General features: G+C 38.9%; 1 protein-coding gene across 3 annotated transcripts in view; it reads left to right on the forward strand.

Moving 5' to 3' along the window:
• Window positions 1-8,055, forward strand: part of RASGEF1A (RasGEF domain family member 1A) — a 159,694-nt gene extending 151,639 nt beyond the window's left edge. For all 3 annotated transcript variants that reach the window (XM_032190963.1, XM_032190965.1, XM_032190964.1), the window contains 6 exons: window positions 1,175-1,277; window positions 1,573-1,652; window positions 2,301-2,492; window positions 3,940-4,063; window positions 4,305-4,377; window positions 5,373-8,055. In XM_032190963.1, the coding sequence (XP_032046854.1) occupies window positions 1,175-1,277; window positions 1,573-1,652; window positions 2,301-2,492; window positions 3,940-4,063; window positions 4,305-4,377; window positions 5,373-5,397 (597 nt within the window). In that variant the 3' untranslated portion in view covers window positions 5,398-8,055. The remainder of the gene's footprint in view (window positions 1-1,174; window positions 1,278-1,572; window positions 1,653-2,300; window positions 2,493-3,939; window positions 4,064-4,304; window positions 4,378-5,372) is intronic.
• The last annotated feature ends 6,839 nt before the right edge of the window (window positions 8,056-14,894 follow it).

The raw sequence follows: 14,894 nt of genomic DNA on the forward strand, positions 1-14,894 counted from the left end.
AGAAGGAGAATAGCCTTAGTAGAGGCTAAAAGTAACTTTTGTCATACAACTAGCAATGAAATGGAAGATACTGCCCCAGAAACCCTTCTTGTACATATAAACTGTCTTTTGAGATTGCTAGTAATAGGTACCAATTGTATCAAATGGTACATTTCCTCTTTATTCCCACACATTTGGCAACCCCATGGGGGAAACCCAGATGCCCGCAGCAGCTTCATGCTGTCTCCTTTATCAACCCTAACATCTTAAAAGATTTCCTGCTCTCACAGAACTTATTACAAAACATACTAAGTCCTCTTCTTCTAGATCTGGCTGATGTAACTAATGCCTTTATTAAAACAACCAAGCAAAAGGTTTTAGCATAATGAGGGGTAAGCTAATTCATTGACTACCAAGCCATTTTCTTCTGAGAGATCCCTGGTGAAGTAGTCTGCAGTCACCACTCAGAACCCATTTTGTATAACCCAGACAAAACTTCTAGATGCAAAACATGGGAATGAATGACTAATCTAGGCAAAAATAAATAAAACTGATGGATTTTTGAAACAAAGTTTGGAGATGATACTATATATTAGTTTTGCTTCACTAATTATAAAGGAAAATCTGCAAAGCAGATGCCCAGTATCACTGCTAGATCCCTCACATGTTTGCATGGATGAAGATAATGTATATCCAGGTATACCTACCTGCTCTCAACACGTCATTTAAGAGCATAATGTGAGAAATCAGGACATGGCAATTAGTTTTTCCTCACATCCAGGTTACATGCCCTGCTCTCAAGTCCCTTCACTGCTTCTCCCCCTCTCCTTGGTGTTTTTTTTTCCCCCCTGTATTTTTCTGATAGCCGCTTCTTGTTTTCTCCTTTTTCCAGTAACAGGAAGTTGCTTGAAAGCGTCTGACTTGATCATACAAGTTCCTTATGACACTGAACTTCATGTATAACAAGAGGTTACACTCCCCCACAACTGGGCAGATAACTGATAGCAGCCCCAAATACTACTTTTCTGTTAAAAAACAGATCTTAACAAAATATGCCTAGGCTTTCATCATCAGATTGCTTGACTGGATAACATCTTGAAATGTCTCTTCAATCATTTTATAATAATGCCTTTACCTGAACATCCTATTCAAATTTCAGGCCACCCCTTCCCTATTAACAATTTTTTTTTTTCAGGTTGTCAAGAAAAAGCAGCGTACAAGAATGGTGGAATTCTTCATTGATGTGGCAAGAGAGTGCTTCAATATCGGAAACTTCAACTCAATGATGGCTATTATCTGTGAGTATTCTCAACACAGATGACAGAAGACACTTCATTTCACAACCTGACTGGCAAGACTGTGCTCATACTTGCCTGAAGCTGGCTGACCACATCAGCGCTTCTACAACAGCAGCGTGTTCCAGCGACAGATCAGTGTGTGGGTGGGCAGCATTAGCTACCACTTGTGGCTGTCAAGCTGAACTGCCTTCGAAAGCATAAGTGTGGTACTGACATACAAGCACAGAGTTGCATTAGCCCTGTATTTTTTCAGCTCAGTTGTTTCTGTTTTGGTCTCCTCTCTCTCTATATATAGCTGGCATGAACTTGAGTCCTGTGGCGCGGCTAAAGAAAACTTGGTCAAAGGTCAAAACAGCCAAATTTGATGTTTTAGAGGTATGTATAAAGTTCAGACTTTATTTAGAAATCCACCAAATAGTAATTCCACAGCAGATGTTGGAAAGAATCAATGTCAGAGATCACAGACACCTCTGTCAGTGGTCAACAGTAATATAAACATTAGGCAGAGCACTTCCCAGATTTCAAAATCCCTTCTTGCCTGAGAAGAAGAGCTAATGCAGGTTTTCTGTAGGTCGTTTCTTCATTCTATGTCTTTATTGCAATTTAACATCACAGTACTTTTCACCCTTCGTGCAAGGCAATGCCTTTTTACTAACCATAAAACTGATTAGAGTACTCCATCTAGTGGCCAACTGAATCAAAACAAAACTCAACTGAAATCAAAGACTGGTGAGAGCAAGCAGGAATTGTTTTTCTTCCCCCAGTAGTCATTTATTATTTCCTTTCAACCTCCCATTAGCCATTGAAAGAAAGCATAGATGTCAAGCCAGTGCAGAACCATCCTTTCAAGCAAGATAGGAATTACAGAAACTCTGATTTAACCTGATCAGTATAAAGGACTATCTTGACAGCTTAAAACCGTGCGCAGATATTGAAAATACTATATGCTCTCTGATAAGATACACGCTTTTTAAACGTAAAAAATGTTAATTATACGACTGCCTTCTTTCCCCATAAAAACAGCACCATATGGATCCTTCCAGCAACTTTTGTAATTACCGCACAGCCCTGCAAGGAGCAGCACAGCGATCTCAGACTGCCAACAGCAATCGAGAGAAAATAGTCATCCCAGTTTTCAATCTGTTTATTAAAGATATCTACTTTCTGCACAAAATACATACGAACCGCTTACCCAATGGACAGATAAACTTCAAGGTAGGACTTTGTTTGTTGGAACTGTAATGCTAGTTAAACATTGTACATTTCAAACATTTGTCACTTTTAAACTTTAACTTGTTATATTGCTGAGTTCCTCAGATTCTTCAGCATTGCTGCAATCTAGACAAAGTGATATCATTATCTAGGGGAAGCAATTTTAATGTCTCAATACCACGTTTCTGTGAAAGATAGGGCTTGCAATTGCCACGTATGTTATATATACGGCAGATCCACACACAACTGCACATACAGAAGAGAGTCCATAAAACTGCTGGAATGTAACCGCCTTTAGTTAAAAGATTGCTTTAAAAGTATACTGAAATAGAGATTAATTCGTATGTTTTATGTGAAGTAGGACAAATGGACTGCAAACTATAAAATATACATAAGCAGAACTGGGTATAATAACACTAATGTGTAAGAAAAACTGATGTGTGAAAGGACGGGGAAGAAAATAAGAATTTCCGAAGCCATAACCCATGCTTTAAAAGTTACTTAAGTAAAAAATGAAATAGTCTTATATTAGCCCACTGGGAAGTTTCTCACAAACTTGAAAATTTAGTAAGAACTTGAAATCAAGTACTAGAATTTTCATGTACCAGCAGTGATGGCAGAGATTTGTTACTCCTCAGCCCTGCTCCTGTCTTATGTTCAAAAGGGACTGGAGGAAATGTGTGTGTATGGGGGAGAAAGTAAGCCCTTCTGTGGCAGCAAGCCATTCTACCTGATCAAATTGTAATAGGTAAACTTCGCCCTAAATCTTCAGGGTTGCTCTCATCAGGTTAGCTAGCTACCAACACCACACACAACCAGCTAATGATATTTAGCAGGTCTTTGAGGGAGTTTCTGCTCTCTGAAGAAATGCATGCTTGACTCGTAGTAGGTGAACAAAAGGGAATTCATGCCCTATTTTTTTTATAAGGTGACGTACATTTATGTTGTAAAGATTCGTTTATTCAAAGATTGTTATTCAGAGACATTTTAGAATTCAAAGCTAATCCTAAGGTGACAATACATGTTGCTACAGAGTAAAAAATGGTGGAAGAGTAATAATCTCGCAGAGTCTGTAAACATGAAAGGTTTTTCACATCACCAAGCATACCTTATTTGCAGCAAGAGATGGAAACATTTGGCTATCTCGAGATATATGAAAGGGAATGGGGAAGGGACAGCACCTACAACAGTACATTCTTTGGTGTCGTGTGTCACATTTGGAGGGGAAAAAGTCCAAACCTTCAGAGCTGCATAAAGGTCAAAGAAATTCCTCCTTTATGCTGGGTTCCTAAATATGAAGGTTGAAAGGCTAACAACAAAGATGATGAAAGAAGGGATACTCAGAGTAGAAGTGTGAATGAGAACAAGACTGAGAGGCCCTGAAATTATACAGAATAATTAGTATTTGAAAGAAAAATAAGTGTAACATTCTTTCCATTACCTCACGCAGAAATTCTGGGAAATTTCAAGACAGATTCATGATTTCTTGACATGGAAGCAGGTTGAGTGTCCTTTTGAAAAGGACAAGAAGATCCAGAGTTATCTACTCACAGCACCCATTTACAGTGAAGAAGGTAAAATCCTTTATTGAATGTTATAGCGAGTCTTCCTACTCAAAGTGCATAGACCATACAGCTGAACAGATTAGCATGCAAAATAAAAATTGGTAAGCATGTATTACCACTTCCATGTTGGCTCCTGATGAGAATAGACCTCATTAATTAAGGCTTAAGTTGCACCTGCTATATAGCAGGTATGTGTATTTTTTTCAGTTACAGAACCCATTTATCTGATTGTCCTTATTGTATTTACTAGCTCTGTTTATTGCATCCTTTGAAAGTGAAGGTCCAGAAAACCACATGGAAAAAGACAGCTGGAAAACACTCAGGTATGAAGCTTCTTTAGCACATGGGGCTTTTGCAGACATACACAGGCATGATTGCTACATATGTACTTTTGTACACTCAACTCAGTCTTCTCTGAGCCCTGAGCACACAGGTACAAAGCTGGCAGCTTCTTCCCTCCTGTTTGCAAACCCAACAAATAGCACCATTTTGACCTACGTGTAATTTTTTTTTCCCCTTCAGAATTCAAATCTGAAAAAAAATGCAGTAGGATTCTGAATACAGCTTTTCCAGCCAGTGCAGGCTACAGGATCACTGCTGAGACTATTAAGGAGAATACGCTCGGTTTGGGCTATCAAACACAGAGTCCACATTCATAGCAGTTTTTAGGCATGCTCTTCTCAGGGGGACAATTAAATACAGATACTGAGAAGGTGCTATCATTTATCATACGTAAGTCCTTACAGATTATGTAAAAAGATTAAATTTATACAAACACTCTTATTAAGGAAGAAGTTCTCAATGATTCTTCCTCACTCTTTTATAGTAGGAAAACACCTATTCCACATATATGAGATCAGTTAATTCAGATAAGAGATTTAGACCTCCGCAAGTCATTACATATTTAGATCTGAGGTATCTACACCATATAAAGAATGAAGAATCCAGTATGTCCTGAGCTGCAGTCGAGCTACATCATAACTGCATCATGAGGAGACAGCAGTCCCAGGTCTCCTAGGAAAGCCACGTGAACTTTACACTTCAGACACCTATGCTCTTTATGTACTTCGTGCTAAATCCAGGGCTGTTCTGTTATTTGTCTGAGTGCGTCCTGAAGGCTCGAAGGTTAAAGAGGTTACATTTTCATTTAAGGCAGCACTATTATTGGAATTTAGAGTTAGGCAGCTTATAGCAGTTGAAAAGTCTGTCCTTTGAAGAAAAGACTCCAGCTACTGATGCAAGATAGTTCTATTGCCAAACTTTACCAAAACTATGAAAAATGTGGTTGTGATAGAAATTTTTTTATTACTTTTTCTAGGACAACTCTGCTTAATAGGGCCTGAGATTTTTGGATCCGATCTGCAGACTTTGAAGCACACAGAATGAATGTGTTTTTACAACCCGAAAGACTTGGACTGAGCTAAGAAAGACCTCACTGGCTGAGGTCTGTTTTGTATATACAGTACCTTTTATGAAATAAAATGTGGTAAATATTTCACATGTCAACCTTAAGGCACTTAAGTGAAGGGTTTTGTTTTTTATTTAAAAAAAAAGAAAAAAGGGCAGGGCCCTGTTCTCAGAGATGAAGTGTATTGCGGGAGGTGGGATCCCTGGGGAGATCTTATTCTATCAGCATCCAAATTTTTATTTTTTATTACTTCCACCAAAATAAAACAAAATTAAAACACATCCCAGCTACAGCCAGTGTTCAGGTCACATACTCCACTGGACCAAGAGCCTACAGAATACTCAACATGTCTCTCTACCCTTGTGGTTTCATTCAAATCAGCGAGACTGATCATACACGAGTGTTCGTAGAGCCAAGGCCTTAGACATCTGCAGTAAGCCTGTTCCTCTCCTACATCAGAAATAGTGCCTTACAAGGTACTGGTATTGTTTAGTGTACCTTCTATTACGCTGGATTGGAAGCAAAGAAAATAAAAATATGGATGTCTCAAAACCAGCTACAATGTACTTTTTAAATAAAATGGAGAATATGGCACATGAGGTAGAGTATACCTGCCTATAACAGTGACGGTGCAGCAAACATATTTTTGTTACGTGACTTGAAGAGAAGGTGGGGTAACTGCTGGGGGATGTGCGTTTGTGTGTGTGTATGTATGTGCATGTGTGAAGATGCACACGTCTAAGTTTTAATACTTCTGGGAACTATCCTTTAAATTCTGGCTGTCAGAATAGTTTGTGTTTTCCTTTATAAAATCAGGGATTTTTTTCTTTTTTTTTTCTTTAAGAGAAGGATGTCTAACCTAGATTATCTCTGCAAAACAGGTTCATTGTGTCTTTCTGCAAACAGTTTATGTAAAATAAAAAAAATACATGAATTAGGGAGAGGGAAGTATACTCAGATGTCCAATTTGAAACTAAGGCTGAAATTTCCAAAGAATTCATCTCTACTGACTCGGGCATTTAAATCCCTTGGTTCCTTTGAAAATGCTAGCTTGGACTTCAAAACAATTAAAGCAGAGACCAACTTGCATCATAAACTTTTTCTAGTACTTTGCAAGCCATGATTGACAGTCTGACCCAGAACCCATTGAAATACATTGGAAAACAACATAAGAAACTGATCAAGCCTTTGAACCCAGGTCAGAATCAGAGGTGATCTGTAAATCCACTGATGCTCAGCATTTCTAACTTCTCCTTTAAACCTTGATTTTACACCTAATTTAGCTGTCCAAATGAGCACATGAGAAGGTTAAGATTCAAGCTATCAATTTCAGGAAAAAAAAATAATATATTTCAGGATTTTCATTCTCCCCTGACCACAAAGTTCACAAAAAGAGAAAACAGGCTCAGATTTAAAACTGTTTTGGTTAATGAACTATTAGCCATGAACATTTACTAGCCTTTCCAGTAATTGTTCTCCTAAGGCACAAGGGCCAGATATTTGGAAAGATAATGACTTGAGGCCAGATATTTGGAAAGATAATGACTTGAGCCAGACAGTTGTATCAGAACTTTTCTTCCAAAGAAAGCACTCCGAAGCTTGCAGTGGTTTCAGCCTCTCTCATAGAACCTCACCAAGGACCTCTGCACAAGTTTCTTTAAAAACGGTCAACTTCAAGTAGACAATTGGTATCCTACCCTGCTCTGTGTTGAAGCGGGGACAAGCCTCGCTGGACTGAGGGTCAGGTTTACTCCAGTCCAGCAGACTCTTCTTGCTGAGTGCCTACAACCTTGAACAGTGCCACTGTTGCACGTAGCATCAGCATTCACTTCACAGGAATTGCTTGCTGTGTTGGTTGGCCCAGTAGTACAGTGAAATATTAAAAAGCCTTCCCTCTCTCCCTGTTCTCCCTCCTACTCCCTGACAAATACTTAAAATCAGAACAGAAAGTTGGGGTAAGGGAGAGAGATAACATTTTGCTATTCCCATAGCACCGAAATCAAAGAGAACCAAAAGCGAGTTAGGCCATGGAGAAGGAGGAAGAAGTGAAATACTAACTGTTAACAAGAACAGCCCAGAGAAGGAGACAGGATAATTCTTATGATCTGCTGCTATTTTTCCTGTGCTGAAGTACAGACCTTCAGCCCTGGACTGGAGTGAGAATATTTATACTGTATTATTACAGTGTTTTGCACTTTCAGAGATGTTCTAGCTAGTAACGTTGTTGGACACTATAAAAGGGGTTGTATATCAGCTTTGTTTATGTAACTGAGATTTAAAAGGGATGCTTAAAATTTAAGAAAAATATATATTTGAAATGCAACTTTAGAACACTTTCTGTAAATGTATTAAAAAAAAGCTTTCACATGAATGTGCACTTCACTGGTCAATCAGTCCTAGTATATACTTGAAATTAATGCAGTATCCACATTGGTTCCTTTTTATTTTTCTTCCCTCAGTTTGATACATTCCTTAAATACTGTGTTTTGCTATTCTGAGCTGAAATGCTAAATATAAAGCTGTACCATAAAGCAGGATATTCCGTGTTTGACTGGATGTGCTTGCATTAATAAAAAAAATCGCTTCAACCAGGCTTAACTTTTTCCATGGTTATTTTTCACTTGCAAACCAACCAAACCACAAGCCAGTGGCTGAACACAGTGAACCAACTGTAGAAGATAATGAAGTGGCAGTGAACAAACTGGTTTCTTAAGTTTAAATCCTGACTTAAGGCTGCATTATAAAATATTTAAATATCTTCCAGCAAAATCTGAGCACAACACTAAGCCAACAACATGCTGCCAGTTCTGATGTGCTATCTCTGTGCCAGTATTACAGATCTGATGCAGCGCATCTGCTCCGGAATATTTCAGTACCTCAATGAATGCGGTTAACAAATCCACTGAACAAAAGCATTTTGTGTCCTAGGAGTTGGATTTTGATTTTTGCTTGTTTGTTTTTGTTTTTTGTTTTTCCCCTTCCCATACAATTACCTTTTAAAGAGGAAAGCACAGAAACATTTGCTGCTGGCTGCAGCATGCTGTGGGGTTTCCTGTAGCAGGTTTCTGTTAACATTTCAACACTCCAGGACCTTTGGTTGCAACTGCTACCCTTTTTCATTGCCCTAATTTACAGAAGCAAAGCCACTTCCCCGAGATCACGCCGCAACCCGGCCAAGCACCGCACTGTGAGGTAAAGCTAGCCTTCCTAATGCATTGTCCCAGTCCTACCCATGCTACCTCCTTTATCTGGGATATAAGCCTTAAAAAAAAATTAAAAATGAGCCTTACAATCGTGGAAGCTCTGGAGATACCCTAAGCATTTTAATCAGTTTAAAACTTTGGGGATATTGTTTTGGTAACCAGATGTCCACAACAGCCTCACGGAGTAGAACAGTACTACTATCAGTCATCACGGGTCATGAGGAAAGATAATGATGCTAAGTGTTAAGAGAATCAAGCAGCCAAAAGTCTTTCTGATGGTCAGTTCACACTCATAATTAATACGCATATTTTACATCCTTGAAAACTCACTTCCAATTATGTCCCATCTAGTCATTAGGATAAGTTACTTATTTACTCAGGTGTAAGAGTAAACAATAAAATTTCTTTCCATATACTTTACTTCCATCAGAGTACAAACTATGATAAGCAGCAACTCAATGCCAGCATGGTATTTTTAGCGGTGCTAGCAGCAACTTCATTTATCAAGTTAAAAGTTCCCAAGAAAACGCTTTCTTTCAGCAAATAATTCTCAGGTAGCAAAATTCAGTTGACAACAGATATTAGTACAGCTTTATTGAAGGGAAATCAATAATTCTTCTGAGGACATGAACAAACAAATCTTTCCCCTCCAGCCTGCAACATATATCGGGTTATCAGGGCAACCCCAGCCTCCCAACTAATTGGAAAAACCTACAAACAGGAGCATATGGGAGCAGATTTCTCTCATAGCTTTCTTTTGTAGCCATTAAATAAGGCTGCACAGACAGTGAGATAATTCACCAAAAAAAAAAAAAAAAAAAAAGTTTTGTTTTGATTCTTAAAATAAATTTGCAGAAAGACTTAATCCAAAACCAGTGCTGCTCAGTTTCAGCTGTGCCCTTGTGTTCCTTACTGAATGGCACAGCAGGGTAAAGTCCTAAGTATTACTGCCCTTCAGGTGGATTTGGGGGATCATGTGCAGTTAGTGCACCCCAGCCAAACTAAAGCTTAAACCACCTTTGCTGAACAAAAAGCTTTTATCATTACACTGATACTGGAGTCAATGAGTCACCGCATTTATCTTGAGTCATCAGCTATTTCCAGTTCTTTTCCTCTAATTTACTGATCTGACAAAGGAAAATGTTTCATTTTATTCTAAATTTAACGCATGAACATGCAGTAAAACAGCTGCTCAGATGCTCATCCGCACTCACAGTGCTTCACCACCTTTTCTTTTTCCCTTCATTTGTAATTCTTCAGTGTTAAATGCTGAGAGGCGCTAACACTCATCAGCACAAGCTAACCAGCATTCAAAGATGTTTCAATAACATAGGTACATGTATCTCAAAGACCAAAGGATCACAGAATTTCATGTAGTGAATCAATACAAATATAAAGCAACTAAGTATTTTCTCCTGAACACAAGGAACACAGAACTATGTATTTCCCTGTAGCTTTTTGTTTTTTCTTCCATATTTTCTGATTATTTTCTGATTATTTATTTTTCTAATTCAAAACCACATTTATTTGTACCATTGGTTGGCATATTTTAAAGCGGATTCAAGTTTGCAAATTCAAAAGCACATCCTGAACTCATTCTTATATTGGGTCTAACATGAAAGCGTGTCCCAAGCTAATCTCAGTTCGACTTCCCTAATCAAGAACACTTCCCCTTTTTTCCCTGTGCAGATGCAAGGTCCTTGGGAATGTTTACAGTTAATGCATATAACATGTAACAGTTAAAAACAAACAAACAAACAAACAAAACACCACAAACATTACTTCTCCTTCCAGCAGAGCATGTTGGTATTCTATATTTACTGCTCCAACAATAAAACAATTCCTCCAGGAAAACTCAGCTGGCTTTCCACACCCAGACCACAACTTGAAAAAGGGAACCTGATTGTCACATAAATATCATCTACCATGGCCCAATGTGGCCCAGTGCAGGCACATGTCTGGCTCAGAACTGCATGCTGTGCTTTCCTTGTGTCGTGGCCCAGTGCATGTATATTTGTGACAAGTCAACAATCCAGGTACACCGTTCAGCTTCAAACCACCCTATCGCGCCCATCACACCTCAGTCACGTTACATATCACAGACCCAGTTCATAGCCATGACCCAGTGCCAGATGGGTCATGGGCTAACAATGGTATGTGTTTGTGGCAAAAAAAGCAATGAAGAGCCAGGCAGGCACCACCACCACACCTCGCCCTCATCTGGCCCTGTCTGTACTGCTGCTGGAGCCTGCTCACAGCTTTGGCCCTGAGGGAGAGGAGCAACATGGAGGCAAGTAGAGCTGCAGCATAGCCAGGCAGAGGAGAGTTGAAAGCCCATGACCCTGCAGCTTTGCTCTCTGCCAGGGCCCAAGGCTGCTGCACTCCAGAAGTGCTAAACGGGACTGTGAAGCACACTGCAATGTTGTCTCTTCAGTCCCACGGCAGGAGTTATGAGATCAAGACTAGACACTTAGCTAACATTTTCCAGTCATATAGCCAGATGTATGCCTAAAGCAACATGCAGAGATTTCATGTTCGAAACATGACTAATTTCCTCCCCTTCTTGGATGAGGTAAAGAAACACCTTCAAAGAAGAGTTGCATGTTTTAGTGGGAAAGAGCAAATCTGTCTCATCTGCACAGCTGAATGCACACACATGCACTTGTATCACAGCCTGGTAACTGCTGAATGCAGCCTGAAGTTCAGCGTACTTAGACAAATGAAATCACTTAAGATCACTTCATAATGAAGGAATATCCTACTATTTCTAGTTTCATTACAGAACAAAACCAGTGATGTGCAATCTAACATTGAGCATTAACTCTTAAATTACTGATCTTTGCCTTGAACCACGTGTTGTCATAATATACCACCTTACTGTATTTCAGCATGAAATACTGTGACAAATCAGAAATAGGAAGAAAAGGTTTTAAGACAGATTTCAAAGCTGGTAAATGGCAGAAAGCAATTCCTGTGCACCCTTGCTGCTCTTGTCCTGCTTACAGGATCCAGACTTTCCTTGCCACTCATCACCACTCTTCCTCCCAGCAGCTCAGTTAGCTCCAACTCCCAGTGGCTCCTGTGTTGCTCAAAAGCCAATACTGGAGCTTATGAAAGGCTGAAGGCTTTGTGGCACAGTGTTTTAAGAAATGAGAAAATCCACATCAAAGAGAAAGAGGGACTGGGCTAATAAGGAAGGCAGCAAGTACACTATTGTGATGAAAAACAGAACAACCTGATGCAAGACCAAGTGGTGAAAAAATAAGTCATCCCATTTTTCAGGTCATATTATTTATACAGCACATGTAATTTGTTTCAGGTATGTTAAGGAGTTGGGGAAAACTAATTGTTCTCCAGAGTTGTACATTTTTCTGCCTATTATTGGGCAGTGACAAAGCATTATGTTAATTGCTCGGGAGCATAACTGAAGTGCCAGTAACATTCATAGCCAGATAGAAGACAGTTGACTTGTTAGCTTGTGATAATGCAGTGGTAACTTAACTTCAAAATCTGAGCCCTGAAAGTGGCTTCACTCATGCGTTTCCCAAAGACTAAGGCAGAAGAAGTAGTGAAGCACTTCTACAGAATGTGTAGTCAATGGACTTCTGTGGAAATAGAGTGTCCCAAAGAATGACTAAAAGCAGAACAGACCCAGGAAAGTAGCACGTAGAGGGTGATCTGACATAGTTGTACAAGTTCAAGTAACTTTCAAAGCAACACACTGAACAGAATCGTTCTCTCTACAGTCCACAAGTCTCAACCTTTTCTTGTTTTATTTTGGGATTACTAGGGACACATATCTTGTCCTCTTCTGGAGAATCCCTGTTAAGATAGACAAAACAATCCGTCTGTGTATCTGTATGATATTCATCAGTTGACTCCATTCAGTGAAGGCCATTTGGAAAAATGCACATTAATTCACTGAGAAACAATATCTGAAGTATGACATTGTTAAAACTAACTACTTAAAACATAGGTAAGCTCAAGAGCAATGTTCAAAATGCTTCAGAACAAAAAAGGAAAAGGCCTATTTTAAGGTTAAATTAAAAGCTGCACATTTAAAGCAGTTATTTATAATCTAATTACTTTAATGAGAAAAATTAAGTGACAAATCATTAGCAAACATGAGGTGTATACATGATTAGTAGTAATTCCCTGGAAGTATAAACTTTAAATCATAACTTTTAATTTAAGTAACTGATTTAATTTCCACTGTCACCATTGTTAATAAGCTCCCCAACAAATTATAGAAGTACCATAAAACACTATTTACACTATTAGAATTGAGTATTTGCCTGCTGTAAATGCTCTACAGATTGTGAGCAGTAAAGTCATCTTGCAGAACAGCAGACCAGCAAGTTGTTAGATGTGTGTACTGTATCCACTATTGTGCAGCAGCAAAACATATCTGAGGAGATTCCATATCCTTATTATTACCACTGTAGAGCAAGCACGATGCAATGACTTAACATAGCACAGAGCTATGTTAATACTAATCTCTCTGGATTTCATGACATAGCACAAACACACTCTTAATGAGCTGATATGTCATAGCACACGTTCTCACACAAGCACTTACTGCGGACAGCAGAACTAATTGTGCAGAATAGAAAAGAGAAAGGGCCAGGCCTGCAAGGGCTCCAAAGAGTTTACAACTGCTCAAATGATGATTTGGACTGCTTGTGTCTATACCCAACCCTGGCATGAGCAAGTTCTCGTAGTTCCGACTTCATTTAACTTCAATGCCTCCACCTCCACATTCTGAGGCAATGAACGGAAAGTTTTCAGAAGTGGTTCCTATTGATTGCCTTCCAGCATCTGTATCAGACCAGTATGGACTGCACAGATGTGGACACTTGACATTTTTCTCCTTCCTCATTTCAGCCACTTTTGATAAACACAACCACACAGTGGAAATACTAGAAGATGAGATCTGGCTATCAGCAGTCTGCTGTGTGCAAAACATGGGAGCTAAACTGGTAGAGTGATAACAGCCAAGCTGCAGCAGTGCTCAACACCTCTGTACAACCTCAACAGTCATGCCAGTGTGTGTGTGTGTGTGTGAAGTGAGATGTAGTGAGAGGCATTTTTGATGCTTATTCTTGAACCAGCACAGCCAGGGCAACACTAGCTAAGTGTTAAGGGCTGGAGTTTCAGTAGAAGTTCCCACTTAAATCTTACTAAAAGTCATCATGCCTAAATACTTTTTTCCTCACTGGTACCTTGTTCTGTAAGGACCCACCACCAAGATGTTTATCTTACAATAAAACATCTGGTATATATGTAAGTTTTATATCTAGTCAGGATAGATGTTCACTTGAGCTGCAGAAGTGCACTGGTTAAAATTCTCATTGCAAATACTATTACTTCAATCTGGTGTGTCATCTACCTGATAAAACATTATAAATATTTATTTCAAAAGAAACAGCTTAAAACAATTTCTAAAATGCAGATATTCCGTTTATTATACAGAGAATCAGTTGCAAGAAGTCTTGCAATGCATTCTCACCACTCTAAGTACAATACAGGAAACTGTTCTCCACAATAAGTTACATAAAGGCAAATTTTATGTACATATAAAAGGATCAGTGCCCGGAACTATTTGCACAGCATATCTGCTATTCAGAAAAATCAGCCATTTAAATTTTTAATTGCCTTCAGAATTCTTGAAGCAAACTGAATTCATTAACAAAACTTAGTTACCTGGTTTGAAAAGGTTTGAGAAGGGTTTTTGCCTAGTTTCTAAATTCTGTGGAGACCATGCAAATGGTATAACCATTGAATTTGCATTCTCACCATTAATTTTAAAAACAAATGTATTAAAAATGAGGCATGCCATATTGTAGTATATAAGACAACATGGAGAAAAGTGACCTGCCTGCATTTAAACTGCTTATGCATCCCAGAATATCCAAAAGGGAAGTAGGGAAGTAGTAGTGCCATTGTACAAGACACTCATGAGACCGCAGCATAATTCTGTTCATGCATGCTTGACCCCTTCCATTCTTCCCCTGCCCCCCCCCCAAAAAAAAAAAAAAAACACAAAAACACAATTGAGAAAGTGAAGAATAAGGCTACTGGGATAAATCAGTAGAACAGAAAGTATCATGTGAAGAAAGACTGTAACAGCACTTGCTTTTCCAGTCTGTGAAACAGCTAAGAGTATGTGACTTGCTTCCAAAAACATGTCAGGAAAATGACAGAGGGAAAGAAAGGGACATTGGCATAA

This window comes from Aythya fuligula, chromosome 7 (genome assembly GCF_009819795.1).
Source record: "Aythya fuligula isolate bAytFul2 chromosome 7, bAytFul2.pri, whole genome shotgun sequence".
NCBI classification, from domain to species: domain Eukaryota; kingdom Metazoa; phylum Chordata; class Aves; order Anseriformes; family Anatidae; genus Aythya; species Aythya fuligula.